The sequence below is a fragment of the Barbus barbus genome (assembly GCF_936440315.1).
Source record: "Barbus barbus genome assembly, chromosome: 13".
Taxonomy (NCBI): domain Eukaryota; kingdom Metazoa; phylum Chordata; class Actinopteri; order Cypriniformes; family Cyprinidae; genus Barbus; species Barbus barbus.
In genome coordinates, this window is record NC_136741.1 from 22,775,081 (window position 1) to 22,790,745 (window position 15,665).

The following is a 15,665-nucleotide window of genomic DNA, read 5'->3' on the forward strand; positions in this document are numbered from 1 at the left end:
GCTGTATGTGGTTTTGCATTGTCCTGCTGAAATACACAAGGCCTTCCCTGAAACAGGCATCATCTGGAGGGGAGCATATGTTGCTCTTAAACCTTTATATACCTTTCAGCATTCATAGTACCTTCCAAAACATGTAAGCTGCCCATACCTTATGTACTTATGCACACCCATACCATCAGAGATGCTGGCTTTTGAACTGAACACATAACACGCTGGAAGGTTTCCCTCCTCTTGAGCCCGGAGAACATGGTGTCCGTGATTTCCAAAAAGAATGTCAAATTTGGACTCGCCTGACCATAGAACACTTTTCCACTTTGAAACAGTCCATTTTAAATTACCCTTGGCCCACAGGACATGATGGTGCATGTGGACCATGTTCACATATGGCTTCCTTTTTGCATGATGGAGCTTTAGTTGGCATCTGTAGATGGCACGGGATTGTATTTATCGACAGTGGTTTCTGGAAGTATTTCTGGGCCCATTTAGTAATGTCAATGACAGAATCATGCCGATGAGTGATGCAGTGTCATCTGAGGGCCCGAAGACCTTCTGCCTTGTCCCTTACGCACAGAGATTTCTCCAGATACTCTGAATCTTTTGATGATGTTATGCACTGTAGATGATGAGATTTGCAAAGCCTTTGCAATCTGATGTTGAGGAACATTGTTTTTAAAGTATTCCACAATCTTTTTATGCACTCTTTCACAGATTGGAGAGCTTCTGCCCATTTTTACTTCTGAGAGACTCTGCCTCTCTAAGACATCCCTTTTTATAGCTAATCATGTTACAGACCTGATGTCAATTAACTTAATTAGTTGCTAGATGTTCTCCCAGCTGATTCTTTTTTCAAATTTGAAATGAGCTCATTTAGTGAATAAAAGTGTACAATTTCTCCGTTTAAACGTTTATGTTCTCTATGTTCTATGGTGAATAAAATGTGGGCTCATGTGATTTGAAGTCTTTTAGTTTTAATTTTATTCAAATTTAAAAAACGTCCCAACATTTCTGGAATTCGGGTTGTAACAGAACTTCATTTTTGATTAGCAATATGCATTGCTAAGGACTTTGGACAACTTTGGAATTTGGACAACTTTAAAGGCAAATTTCTCAATATTTCAATTTTTTTGCACCCGCCTCAGATTCCAGATTTTCAAATAGTTGTATCTCTGTCAAATATTGTCCTAACAAACCATACATCAATGGAAAGATTATTTATTCAGCTTTCAGGTGATATACAAATCTCAATTTAAAAAATTGACCTTTATGACTGGTTTTGTGGTCCAGGGTCAAAATTTGTTACATCACTTGCTTGTCACCCCTACTTACAGATTTTTGCATATTTTGTCTATAAATAAACACAGTTTCTCTTTATAGTCTCTATAGACCCTTCACAAGAAGAACAAAATAATTTAGTCAAATGTAAGGGAAATTCTGGGTCTTGTAGTTCTTAAATATTGAAATAACCGTGGCGTAGCACAAAGGAAACACAGTTTCCCAGAATCCCGTCGTACTGCACTGTTGACAGAGTCACTCGGAGAGCCGAAAAGAGACGAACATCGGGGCGATGGACCGCTGCTGGACTTATGAGGAGTCGGGGTAATAACTTTCTCAAACTGAGGACGAAACGTTTGGGAAACTACCGCGGACACTTTTGCTCCAACTTCGTCGGAGAGAGGTGAGAGAGAGACTACACAAGATGGACTACTAAGAGTTTTGTTCATGAATTATGGTTAATTAAATATTTGTCTTATTTGCGGGAGAGCATCGCGCGCCCTGCTGAACCCGCCCCTAGACTGCCATGAGATACTCGCATATAGAAGGAGAAAAAATATACAAACTCAATGCTGATGTTTTATATTGTTTAACCCAATAATCCACAACAATGTTAAGATGAAGTCAAGAAGAGTTCCGTTAGTTTAATCGCATTTAGGTCACGCAGTTCATAAAATGACTCGTTTGCAGGATAAAGTTAGTGTGTACATGCCTGGTCTTTTTCGTTTTGACATTGTTGACAAAGGTAGAAAATTGAATTAGTTTCTATTGTCAAGACGGACGATCTGCTGATGTTCAGCAGATAAGATGGGACAGAATCTGCATTACGCTTGCAACAGCATCAGATGAAGCTGCAATCAGTATATATATATATATATATTTTTTTTTTTTTCATTTTCATGTAATAACAAAGAACAGTTTTTGTATGCTTGCTTTGTAGGTAGAAAGAAATTCACATGCAAATCCCTCCTCCGCACATCTCTCTCTCTCTCTCTCTCTCTCTCTCTCTCTCTCTCTCTCTCTCTCTCTCTCTCTCTCCCTCTCTCTCTCTCTCTCTGCGTATTAACGGTTTGGTTGACTAATCATTTGTTAATCAAATCTAGTAGTAACAGGAAGAATCTGTGATGATAATACAGTCGACAATGGAATTACATGGAACTGACAGTACAGTATGCTCACAAATCCTCTTTCTTAATGTCATACAGCAAACCTATTTCTTATCAGATGTGTCTTATCAGTACATTTCCATGTCTTCATGTCTTAATTTTTTGGATAAACCACAATTTTTAAAGTGAACAGAGGGATGATTGGGCTAGTAGTATTTAAGTTTGAAAATGTGTGTGATACTTACAGAAATACTACGAGAGTATTTATTTTCGAAATATTACTTTATTAAAACAGAATAAGTAATTTTAGATAACAAATTCATATTTGCATTATTATTTAGCACTTCGCTTCAAAGGAGTTGGCTGTTTTGAGTTATTTTAAATGGAATCCATTTTTGTATTTATGTATTTTTTATTTTATAAGCATTCAAATTTATTTTAGTATGTTGGTACAGTATGTCAGCTGCAAATTTGACACTGAAACACTGAATGTTTATTTTTAGTATGGTATTCCAATGCACTGGACTTGGAATGAGTGTCCAGCCAGTTAAGTTAATAAATAACTTACCAACTTGTAATTTGCCAGCTTCTGGTTATCAAAACTCAGTGGAGGAATGAGTTTTTGGGTTAAACTGAAATGGAATTGAGAATTTGAAAAGTAATAATATAAATTTAGGATGGATTCAGCTTAAACTATAATAATAATAGAATGAAGATGCAGCAGTCAGTTTTAGAGTCCTCAACTTGTTTGTCTTTCTTCACATCATGGGTTACCAATGATTGAATATTTGATATTTGATATCACATGTTGTTATTTAGTTCATGCATTGGGCCACTTGTGGTTTTAAGCCAATTATGCGGTCTTTGAAGACATCAAATTGGTTTAGACATGAATATTCTTCCTTTGTTTTTGTGAAATCATTCTGTTTAAAAAGCTCTGCAGAGATTTTATTTATATATGTTCTATTTGAAAAAGGTCTGTTTTTGTATTATGTGCTATAGTGAATGACACTTCTTCTAACCACACATCATACATATATGTTGCTTTACTTTAGTATATCTATAGGTCTACTTATGGTTAGAGCTGCTGTTAGGCTTGTTTGTTGAATGATAAACCTGCACACAGACCTTGACATGACCTCTGACCTCTGCAGGTGGTGGAGTGGTTGCCATGGTGGATAAAATGTCAAGTTTCCTGCACATTGGGGATGTTTGCTCCCTTTATGCTGAAGGCTCTACCAGTGGCTTCATAAGTACTCTGGGGTGAGTTGATTGACACTCCCTGTTATGATATAATGCTTTGAAATAGCATGTTCATAAACTTTAATTGAAAGCGGATTAGCGGATATTATGAGCAGGACATTTCAAATGAATTTGTTCCAAGAGTGATTATTACAACAAATATATTATTAACAAGCAGAACCAGCTCATTTTGTTAGAGGTCCACATACTCTTTTTTTCCATTAATTCCTCAACATTAACCCCCCTCTGTTTTCTGCTGATAAAAATCTTAAAGGAATACTTCACCCCAAAAAAATTGGCATCATTTACTCACCCTTGTGTTTTTGGAAACTTGTATGATTTTCTTTCTTTCATGGAACACAAAAGGAGATGTTTAGCAGAGTGTCTTAAGATTTTAAAGCAAGACTTTCAGTGGAAAACTACGTAGTTTTGACCCCCTTCATCAGACTTTTGATATAGTGTACAAGTCATATTGAGCATCAGTTTTCATTTATTGTAAAAAAAAACAAAAAAAAAACAAGTACAAAAATTTCTCCTGTTGTGTTCCTCAACCACAAACCAAAGTAATTCAGGTTTGGGACAGCAAGAGGATAAATACATTTTCACAGATTTTTAATATTTGGGTGATATAACCCCTTGAAGATTAGACGACATAAAGTTTGCTGTGGTTGAATGCTAATCTTTGATGTGTAGACAAGAATAACCAGCTGTCAGCAGTTTAACCCTGTGTATTTGTGTGTGTGTCTGTGTTTTTGGCTGACTGGTCGTGGAATTTGGTAGCTGTAAGCTGCTGCTTTGGGCCAAAAAAGGCTAAATACAGGCGCACACTCACAAGTGCACACCATTATTTACTCACTGAAATGTGCAGATGCACAGACAAACCAAAAGTACAAACATCTATAGAGTAACACTCTTGTTTGTTTCTTTCAATCAGGTTGGTTGATGACCGATGTGTTGTCCAACCAGATGCAGGGGACCTGAACAACCCACCCAAGAAGTTCAGGGGTGAGCAGTTTGTGTGTGTGTGTGTGTGTGTGTGTGTGTGGATGTTACGCTGGTTTATTTTCAGTTAAGGCAGGATGTTCAGTTACTTAAACTGGGCTTTGAAGTCAAAGGTCACACATACCCTAGAGAAAAGTTTATAATTTCCATGAAAACAACTTAATTTAGCAAGTCATCCTTCATTCTTTGGAATTAATTTACCATTGTAGTCCAAAGCTTGTACTGTATGAAATGAAAGAAGGCATAAATCAGTGTCAAACAGTCTGATCTCATTTCTACGGACGTTTACTTTGCTGTGGAAATTGTTACCAACACAGAAAGTGCAGATCTGCTTAGTTAAAGGACTTGAAAAACGATTGTACTTCAAAGGCTGCTCACAAGATTGTGTGTGGTTGAGGCTGACTGCCCTCTAAACTCCCTGCATCACTCAAAATGCATCTGCTGGTGACACTGAAAAGCTGCATCAAAAGTAGGTGTGTGAGTGAGTACATTTATACATCGGTGTATGCTGGTTTTCATCAATAGTTGGCTACTGAATATTAAAGGAATAGTTTGTCCCATAATGAAAATCCTGTGATAAATCACTCATCCTCAAGTTGCTCAAAACACATGATTTTATTTCTTCTATGGGACCTTTGGAAGTTCACACTGCTCTTTTCCATACTACACTAAACTAAAACTATCAAAGTACTAGATTTTACGCTATATTCCAAGTCCTCTTAAGCTATCCACCTTATTTTTCAATGCGGAAGTTAGCCGTTTTCTGTGAATGGGCGAGACTTCCGGTTCATTAGCTGTAGGGAAATATTGAGAAGAATAACAAGGTGCAGTAAACTAAAACTGTATTAAGATAATACATTAAAATATTATGGTAAGACACACCAGTTTGCAATATCAAGAAGCAAAACAAGCTGTTCCCTATCGAAAGGGAACTCCCGTTGCGTCGTCATTTTTCATTGACGATTGCTAATGGGGGAAACTCCTGTTTACTCTGTTAGTGAAGCCAGATTGGTTAACGTTTGTGTACTGCACAAACCAATGGCGTTTGAGCCCGCCAAAGGGGGGGGGGGGGCGACTTGCTATATAAGTCGGCCCAAAGCGCCATTTCGTCTGAATCTTCTCCTTCAGCGATGAGACCATCTCTTTGTCTCTCATCTCCCTGTGGCCATCTGGCGAGGAAAAGAGCAAATTTCGGAGCAAATTCCAAGCGCGTTGTTACAAATGTCGCTTCGCGAGTGTAGCTCGTGTAGTGACGCGGACGGGCACGACGAGTGCATCGCATGTCTGGGCGTTGCCCACGACATGCGATGCACTCATTAATTTGATTTGTCATTAATAAAAATAGAACCTCTCGCCTCCCGGCTATCGGCTTGGAAGGCCATCCCAGGTGTGTCGAGTTGGGTTCTAAAGACCATAGAACGAGGCTACTCGCTCCAGTTCGCTCGCAGGCCACCAGCATTCTGCGGCGTGGTGCAGACCTTCGTGCAGGACAACGAATCTCATGTTCTTCGAGCCGAGATATGCACCATGCTTGCAAAGGGGGCCGTGGAAACTCCTGAGCGTGGTCCAACGGAATCTCTATTGGGGAGATTTGTGTGACCGCCGGATGGTCGTCGCCGTCGACCTTTATCAGATTCTACAGTTTGAACGTCCCTGCCCTGCAGGCACGGGTGTTATCTGCTTAGTGCTCTTTCTCCCTTCGGGCGGACAAGGCTTATGACAAGCAGACCCTAGATACTTCTCGGGTCTCTTATAGCTTGGGCTCATGAGGCCCACTCTGAGTGTGCCTGAGCTGAGGTAGCGGAGCAGGCTTAGTTTTGCTTCTGCTTATAGCACGGCGCTACTGGATGCGTTCCCCATTAGCAGTCGTCAATGAAAAATGACGACGCAATGGGAGTTCTCTTTCAATAGGGAACGCTCCAGTTACTCACGCCCTTTTCTATTCTAACATGACAGTGCCTCTGTGTATAAGGCAAGGTTCAAAAATAAATGATTGATTCAGTCAGTGTGGAAGAACTTGACTGGTCTGCATAAAGGAAAGTCCTAATCTCAGCTGAACACCTCTGGTGTGACTTTAGATGCAGACCTTGAGCCGAAAACTAATCACCAAACACCATGATGAGTGATGAACCTTGCCTTATACACAGAGGCACTGTCATATAGAAATAGAAAAGGGCCCTGTCCAAACTGTTGCAATAAAATTAGAAGCACACAATTCCCTAGAATATCATTATATGCTTAAACATTAAGATTTGTACTCATGGAAATTACTAAAGTAGTCAAACCTGTTCATTAGAAGGGGGTGACCCAATACTTTTGGCAATATAGTGTATATAGCAAGTCACACCCCCCCCCTCCCACACACACACACACACACACACACTTTGGCGGGCTCAAGTGCCATTAGTTTGTGCAGTACACAAACGTTAACCAAACTGGCTTCAGTAACAGAGTAAACAGGAGTTTCCCCCATTAACAGTCGTCAATGAAAAATGACGACGTAATGCTCGTTCCATTATCTCAGGGAACCGAGGTTACGTGAGTAACCGGAGTGTTTTGTCGCACCCGCTTTTGTGGGAAAAATAAGGTTAATACATTTTTTTTTTTTTTTGGAGGAAAAGACAGAAATTAAAGTCAGTATTAATTGCTAATCATCCTCTCTTATCACAGCTCTCTTAAATTTTATACCGAGTTGTGCATATACAAACCTCACATCATGAAATGCACTTGAATATTCGTTGAGTATAAGTCTAATATACGAATATAAGTCTAATATGCTCATCAGGCTGCATTTATTTGATTAAAACAGAAAAAACAGTAATACGGTCAGATGTTATCACAATTTAAAATAACTTTTTTTGATATATTTTAAAATGTAATTGATTTAATAATTAATTACTTTCTGTTTTTCTGTTTTGAATAACATAAGGAACTATACATTTAACATTGATCTATTTCTCTATCGAATGCATTTATCTCGATTTCTCAACCTTCCTGATAAATACAGCCTGCACAATGTGCTTGAGTCTGTGGTGAAGGGAGGGAAAGAAAGAGAGATAATTGTCTGTTGGTCAGTGGGCCCCAGTAGAGAGGAATGCGTACTATTTCCTTCAAATATAAACACACACCAAAGCAAAATGGAAGCATGTGATGGTTTCTTTTTCTATTGTTATTATTTCATGAGTATTTTTCTTTTGTTTGGGTATGCATTCAGTTCAAATTTAAAATTGGCTTCTGGCAGATGATAAATGAGCAACATAGCATTGAAAGAGGGACCTGAGCTATATCATAGTGGCTTGGTGTGAGGAATCTTTTAACTTAAACCAGTAACAGTAAGCAACACACTGGCAACCACCCATAACACCATTGTATTAACATTGTGAGCTTTGTAGCAGCAACTTTTCACTCAGGAAAATTTTGAAAATATATTTCCTTTTTTGTAATCGGACACTTCTAAACACTGTTGTTTTTATGTGAGAGTGTGCACATTCCTCCAATGACCCCAGAGCTTTTTGGTGTTTTATCTGCCCAATCTCCAGAAACTGGAACAGAGACCAGATTCTCTCTCTCTCTGTCAGTCTGTCTATCTTTGACTCCCCCCCTCTCTCCTTATTTGGTAAGACTGGAGTTCTGTTGGAAAGAAGAAGTGCATTTTCACTTTTATGCCTGTAGCCCTTTTCTTATCACTTTTAAAAAATATTGTCAGTTTGTGTTTTCAATCATGTTACCTCCTCCTGAATTTACGCTAATTTTTAAAATTAAGTTCTGTTGAAAATGTTAGAAGGTTTTTTGCATCTGATAGGCTAGTCCTTTTTGAACAGTTATGCACATGTACGCTCAAACCACACAGACACAGAGTTTACATATTGATTCTCATACTGATTTCCTTCCTTACCATTTATGATCACGTCCTCATCAGCAGGTTTTGAAAGCTATGTGTCTGAAATACAGTGAATGAGTGTATGTGAGGTGTGCTGGGATGAAATGTATGTTCTTTCTTTCTTTCTCTCTCTCTCTCTCTCTCTCTCTCTCTGTAGACTGTCTGTTCAGACTGTGTCCCATGAACAGATACTCGGCACAGAAACAGTTCTGGAAAGCTGCCAAACCTGGAGGAAACAGCACCACAGATACTGTTCTGCTCAACAAACTCCATGTGAGTGCGAAGCTTAGTCTTTCCCGAAGCGTGAGCGGTTTGTTTATATTAATATAGGGAATTCCACTCGCTACTTCAGAATAACACTGCCCGTAATGCTGGTCTAGAATTAGTATCCACACCACAAATGATTGTCTGATGGCAACCCGTAAACATACAGAGTCCCAAACCCATTAGTAACAACAATCCTGAGCAAACGTTAAATTCAAAATGAATTGGTGGCAGTGACAGATGATTTCTTCCATATTGTGATGTATATCCAAATGAAACAGATGATCAAATAGAAAAAACATGTTGGGTGGGGTTCTGTCCATCAGTTTTTGAGTAGATGGAGACTGTTCAACTGAATGTGAGCTTGAAGTTGATTGTAAGAAAGGGGTGGGTTTTAAGCAGACTAAATTATTGTAGAAGTCCATCATATATCAGCAGACAGTACTTGTTTTGGAGTCTGTCACAAGAATAAGTTATGACATTTTGCTTAGGAGTTTGTGAGGTCAAAAAAAAAACCTTTAAAGGCAGCAAACATGGAAAATGAAAAAGTTAATTTCCAAGAACAGGAACTGGTAAACATTAAATAATTTTGATTTGTGTGTTTTATTTCATGAGAATATACTGCTATTTGTGAATGGCTGTCAATGGAGAAAGATTCATCGTCATCTATCCACCAGCAGAGGCTAACAGGGCCTGCTAACCTACCAAACCTTGAGCTCTAAAACATATTTACTCTTGAGAAATTAAAAAATGACCTTAGATCACTGGAAACTTCATCTTACATTGCTTGCTGTATTTATGCACAAAGAAAATTTATCAGATTAATTCAGTTTTTGGTTGTTTATGGTTGAATGGTATGAATCATCCAAGATGTAAAACATTCCTTTACTAATTTCTGCAATATCCTCATTTAAAGGGGTCATCGGATGCTTGAGTTGTTTGAACATAAATGTGTGTTGGAAGTGTGTGTACACATCCTATAATGATAAAAATCCTCCCAATGTTTTTTTTTAAAATCCCTATTTTAAAATCCTCTTTCTCAAATCAGGCTGTTCTGAGAGCCCTGTCAGAATGACATCGTTCTGTACAGGCCCCTCCCATGATAGTTAATTGACAAGACCGTCTTACCTTAGACCCGCCCTGAGTGAACTGAGTGAGCTGTAAACAGTCCGACCGTCATTGTGTTTGAGCGATTGAAGTGCTTTTGATGAAATTTTAACCAAAGTATGTTATAGACTTTTCATTAATACCCTAAAGAATCATATCAATTTGTGGAAAATGGGCATCTGAAGACCTCTTTAAATCAATACGCATTTGTGACCCTGGACCACAAAACCAGTCATAAGGGTCAATTTTTCAAAATTAAGATTTATACAGCTGAATAAATAACCTTTCCATTGATGTATGGTTTGTTATGATAGGACAATATTTGGCTGAGATATAACTATTTGAAAATCTGGAATCTGAGGGTGCAAAAAAATCTAAATATTCAGAAAATCGTGTTGTCCAAATTAAGTTCTTAGCAATACATATTACTAATCAAAAATTAAGTTTTGATATATTTACAGTAGGAAATTTATAAAATATCTTGATCTTTACTTAATGTCCTAATGATTTTTGGCATAAAAGAAAAATCAATAATAATTTTGACCCATACAATGTATTTTTGGCTATTGCGTACAAATATGCCGCAGCGACTTAAGACTGGTTTTGTGGTCCAGGGTCACATTATTATTTTAGTTGCCTACCATGCTTATAAAAACAAATCATGCTTAATTCAGTTATTTCATGCAAGTTATTTATGTGATTTTTTGGCTAAATTAGCCAACCTCCTTCGTGGCTTCAGGCTGCAGTTGGTTCACTCTGCTTATGACCTTATATATACACAGAATGAAGAAAAGTTGCTGACAATTAAAAAAAGATGGGCTTGTAAATGAAACAGATTGTGAAGAATGCTCTGTGGGCCATCTGAGCAATGTTATAAGACGTCATTAAAGAGAGCAAAGTTTGTTTATTACTCAACAGCCTCTTTTTTGGAGGACGGTTCAGCATGTTCAGTATATTTATCATCTTCTCTGAAGCTCCCTCAGATGTTCTGAAGAGTAATAGTCACTTCACATACTTACATGGGGTTCTGGTTTTCATGTGGGAAATGCAGGTTTGAGCCTGCCCTGCAACATGTCAAGATCACAATTTTTACATTTTTATCTAATTCTTTTATTTCTCACTTTATACTTTTTTAGCATGCTGCTGATTTAGAGAAGAAACAAAATGAATCAGAGAACAAAAAGCTTTTAGGAACAGTCATTCAGTATGGCAATGTCATCCAGGTAAATCCTTCACAAACACATGAGCACAAGTATTACTTTAGATAATATTTAAGTTGCCTGTGCAATACAGAACATTTAATATGTAGAAATTCAGACTATTTACCTGTCAAATTAATTGTGTAATTGCTCACGCACATTTGCAGCTTCTCCATGTGAAGAGTAATAAGTATCTGACTGTAAATAAACGTTTACCGGCTCTCCTTGAGAAGAACGCCATGCGTGTAACCCTGGATGCTGCAGGGAATGAAGGCTCATGGTTCTACATCCAACCCTTCTACAAGCTTCGCTCTATTGGAGACAATGTAAGTATATCATCAACATCTGCAAAACAGCCACTGTAATCTTGATTATTAATTATAATTTGATTCATTGGGCAGTCCTGCTTCTTGCACTTACATAAACACCCATTAGAGTTACACTTGTTATGTTTTGTGTTTATTTGTTTTTCAGGTGGTCATTGGAGATAAGGTTGTGTTAAACCCTGTCAATGCTGGACAGCCGCTTCATGCCAGTAGCCATCAGCTTGTTGATAATCCAGGATGCAATGAAGTAAAATACACATATATACACATGGCTATGTTAACAAAGGAATACTAATGTATTGCATACTGTACAGTATATGCTGCATATTTTGACAGCATCACATCAATCCATTGTCAGTGATCCAGTTATCTAAAAATTAAAATGAATATTTTGCATTTATAATTCAATTTAGGAAAAAAAATGTTAAATCTTGGCAGTCTGGGTAATTTTTTTATGTGTAGCTTTTATTATTTCTGCGCAGTATACATGCTGCATACTGAAAAAAAGATTAAAAAAAGAAATCTCTCAAATTTATTTGTTCTAGTTTATTTTAATGCTCATTTTATGCTATTTTAATTCTCTTTGGAGGTCTGCTTAGGTTGTGTTTGAGAACCACTGCTCTATTCCATTATATTTTTCTCTCTCAGGTGAATTCAGTGAACTGCACCACCAGTTGGAAAATTGTTCTTTTCATGAAATGGAGTGACAACCAGGAGGTTGTCTTGAAAGGAGTATGTTTTGCACACATCCACACTGCATAAACAGTGACCTTCACATTTACTTTTTTAAGGCCTACATTTCACTAGAATTAATATTTATGGCCTTTTAATGAAATACGTTTTATCAGGGTGATGTGGTGAGGCTGTTCCATGCAGAGCAGGAGAAGTTTCTGACATGCGACGAACACAGAAAAAAGCAGTATGTCTTTTTGCGCACCACCGGGCGCCAGTCTGCAACCTCCGCCACTAGTAGCAAAGCACTCTGGGAGGTTGAGGTAAGTTTAGGACTTAACTTTAAGTTGAACAGATGTTTTTGTGAGTGTGATTTTATCGGCTTGGGAACCTAAACAGATGTTTGGATGCTTTTCAGGTGGTTCAGCATGATCCCTGCAGAGGCGGAGCTGGCTACTGGAACAGTCTCTTTAGGTTCAAACATCTGGCCACCGGCCATTACCTCGCTGCAGAGGTTAGACTGATAATGTTACCTGGAATAAGAGTTCACACACAAACGCACATGCAAACACATCAGAATGTGTCTATTTAGAGAGCTTGATGTTAGCAAGAGCAGAGAACCTGATTTTATCTAATTGTTCTCACCTTATTGTGATCAGGTAAATCCAGACTATGAAGAAGAATGCCTGGAGACCCGTTCCTCTGTGAGTGTGTGTTTGAGAGCGCGTGTGGCTGTGTGTCTGTGTTTTTATCTGAGCTTATTCTGAATTCATAGTGTGAGCCATTTGAGGGTTTCTTTACCTTGTTGCTCTCGTTTCAACACACATTAGTTTAGCTGAAGCAGACTGTCATCTTGACTGAGCCGTTGATCAGCTGTTTCTCTCGCAGCTGGATTCAGAGCAGGAAGTGATCCGAGCACGTGCACGCAACCCTCAGGACAAGGTTATGTACACGCTGGTGTCCGTTCCAGATGGCAATGACATATCGTCGATCTTTGAGCTTGACCCCACTACCCTGAGAGGAGGAGACTCATTTGTGCCAAGGTACAGTGAGATTGTGACTTCTGGTTACTTCTGATTAAGTACATATTAACCGTGCTGTATTTTGAATTGTGCTTGTCAGAAACTCATATGTGAGACTCAGGCATCTCTGCACCAATACATGGGTTCACAGCACCAACCAGCCAATAGATAAAGAAGAAGAGAAACCGGTCATGCTCAGAGTGAGTGAGTTTCTGTCTGAGTATGACTGTAGCTTTGGTTTATGGATCCTCTGAAGTGTGTCTCCTCTACTCTATATTTGTGTCTCAGATAGGAACATCTCCTCTGAAGGAAGATAAAGAGGCTTTTGCTATAGTGCCAGTTTCTCCAGCTGAGGTTCGCGATCTGGATTTTGCTAATGATGCAAGTAAAGTCTTAGCTTCCATTGCAGCCAAACTGGAGAAGGGCACCATCACTCAGAATGAGAGGAGGTAATCCATCTATCCATTTGTCCACCTATCCTGTCCTATCATCTGTCTCTGTATTTTATCCTTCCATCCTGTCTTCAACCATTTATTTATCTTTTCATTTATTCATCCATTTGACCTTTTTTACATCCATATTCCTGTCTTTCTTTACTTCTTTTGTTCTTTTTGGTCTTTTCATCCATCTACACATCCATCTTTAATTTTTTCATTTTTTTCTCCTTTCATTCACTCATCTGTCCATCTATAAATCCACCCATCTACCTGCCCATCTGACCTTCCTTCCATCATTTGTCTGTTCATTCATCTGTCCATTTGTCCACTTTTCTTTTGACCTTTCACCCATCTATCCATCCATCGTTGGTTCACCTGTGATTTATTTTTGTTATTCTTTGATTTCCTTCCATTTCTGCCTTTTAATATGCTTTTAACCAGTCCATCTTTATGATAATTGTTTAATTCTTCTCACACTTACAAAAACATGCATCTCACCATCACTCTCTTTCACAAGGTCAGTGACAAAGCTGCTGGAGGATCTGGTGTATTTTGTGGTGGACATTCCCAGCAGTGCTCAGGATGTGCTGGAGATCACAGTCAACAAACCTAACAGAGAGCGGCAGAAACTCATGAGAGAGCAGAACATACTCAAACAGGCACTTATTTTATGTCACATCTTAGGTTTATTTTAAAACATGTCACTGACATTTAAATGACATTTTAATTTATCTTGTGTTACGATTGACCAGATATTCAAGCTGTTGCAGGCCCCATTCACAGATAGTGGGGATGGTCCTATGTTGCGTCTGGAAGAGCTCGCAGACCAACGTCATGCACCCTTTCGTCACATCTGTCGGCTCTGCTACAGAGTCCTACGCCACTCACAACAGGACTATCGCAAAAATCAGGTAAACTAAACTACTAAAATGAATGCAGTGCAACCCATTTGTAAAGCTATTGGTACTACAAAATACAGTCACAACCCCTTATAGTACATGCACTATGTGCAATATTCTCTCATTCTCTGACTTTTTGTCTCTAGGAGTACATAGCAAAGCAGTTCCGCTTCATGCAGAAGCAGATAGGATATGATGTGCTTGCTGAAGACACTATTACAGCCTTGCTCCACAACAACAGGAAGCTTCTAGAGAAACACATCACTGCAGCTGAGATAGACACCTTCGTCAGCCTGGTCCGCAAGAACAGAGAGCCCAGGTGTGTGAAAATATATCTGCAGAAATGTTCTTGGACATTTACATTCATTCATTTAGCAGACCCTTTCATCTAAAGCAACAAACAAAAGACAAATGTTCGAATGAAAGTGATTCATCTTAAGTACAAACTAGTAGAGAGATGCTGGTGAGATTAAACGGCAGTTAAAATATGTTTTAAAGTAAGATTTTAGTACAGTAGAAGTGTATTAAGTTGAATCTTCAGATGTTTTTCGATAATTGAATGTTTTGACTAAATTTGTAATAGTTTTGTGTCTTATCCTGAATGATTGAGTTTTCTTTGTCTATGTTACTCTAGATTTCTGGACTACTTGTCAGATTTGTGTGTGTCTATGAATAAATCCATCCCGGTCACACAAGAACTCATTTGTAATGCTGTGCTGGACCCAGCCAATGCAGACATCCTCATCGAAACCAAGTACAGCCCCTACACTGACTATTATGCTATGTACATATTTAGAGCAATATACAATACACTACCGTTTGGAGTGTTTTTTTTTAAATACTTTTATTTAACAAGGATGCGTTTAATTGATTAAATAATGATAATAAAGACATTACTACAAAACGGTATTTTAAATAAATGCTGTACTTTTTATTCATCAAAGAATCCTGAAAAACATTTATCACCGTTTCCACCAACAACACCACTGTTTTCAATGTTTATTAATAATAAGAAATGTTTTTTGAGTAGCAAATCAGTATATTAGAATGATATTTGAAGGATTATGTGACGCTGAAGACTGGAGTAATGACAGGAATAACACAAATACATCTATCACAGGAATAAATTACGTTTTAAAATCCATTACAATATAAATATAAATTAAAAATAAAATAAAAAAGAATAAAATTTTACAATATATATAGAATAAAATTACTTATATAAAAAATACAAACA

The 15,665-nt window shown here is 38.0% G+C and overlaps 1 protein-coding gene across 2 annotated transcripts in view; it reads left to right on the forward strand.

Moving 5' to 3' along the window:
• Positions 1–1,514: 1,514 nt before the first annotated feature.
• LOC306878713 (inositol 1,4,5-trisphosphate-gated calcium channel ITPR1-like) overlaps positions 1,515–15,665 on the forward strand; it is a 56,824-nt gene continuing 42,673 nt past the window's right edge. Inside the window, exons 1-18 of one of the 2 annotated variants that reach the window (XM_079431211.1) lie at positions 1,515–1,675; positions 3,533–3,641; positions 4,555–4,625; positions 8,660–8,775; positions 11,010–11,096; positions 11,240–11,398; positions 11,547–11,645; positions 12,047–12,130; positions 12,247–12,393; positions 12,489–12,584; positions 12,730–12,774; positions 12,959–13,113; positions 13,193–13,292; positions 13,381–13,541; positions 14,047–14,188; positions 14,282–14,440; positions 14,575–14,747; positions 15,063–15,182. In XM_079431211.1, coding sequence (XP_079287337.1) covers positions 3,550–3,641; positions 4,555–4,625; positions 8,660–8,775; positions 11,010–11,096; positions 11,240–11,398; positions 11,547–11,645; positions 12,047–12,130; positions 12,247–12,393; positions 12,489–12,584; positions 12,730–12,774; positions 12,959–13,113; positions 13,193–13,292; positions 13,381–13,541; positions 14,047–14,188; positions 14,282–14,440; positions 14,575–14,747; positions 15,063–15,182 — 2,006 coding nt within the window. In that variant the 5' untranslated portion in view covers positions 1,515–1,675; positions 3,533–3,549. The remainder of the gene's footprint in view (positions 1,676–3,532; positions 3,642–4,554; positions 4,626–8,659; positions 8,776–11,009; positions 11,097–11,239; positions 11,399–11,546; positions 11,646–12,046; positions 12,131–12,246; positions 12,394–12,488; positions 12,585–12,729; positions 12,775–12,958; positions 13,114–13,192; positions 13,293–13,380; positions 13,542–14,046; positions 14,189–14,281; positions 14,441–14,574; positions 14,748–15,062; positions 15,183–15,665) is intronic. The other variant, XM_079431212.1, reaches the window with a different exon arrangement.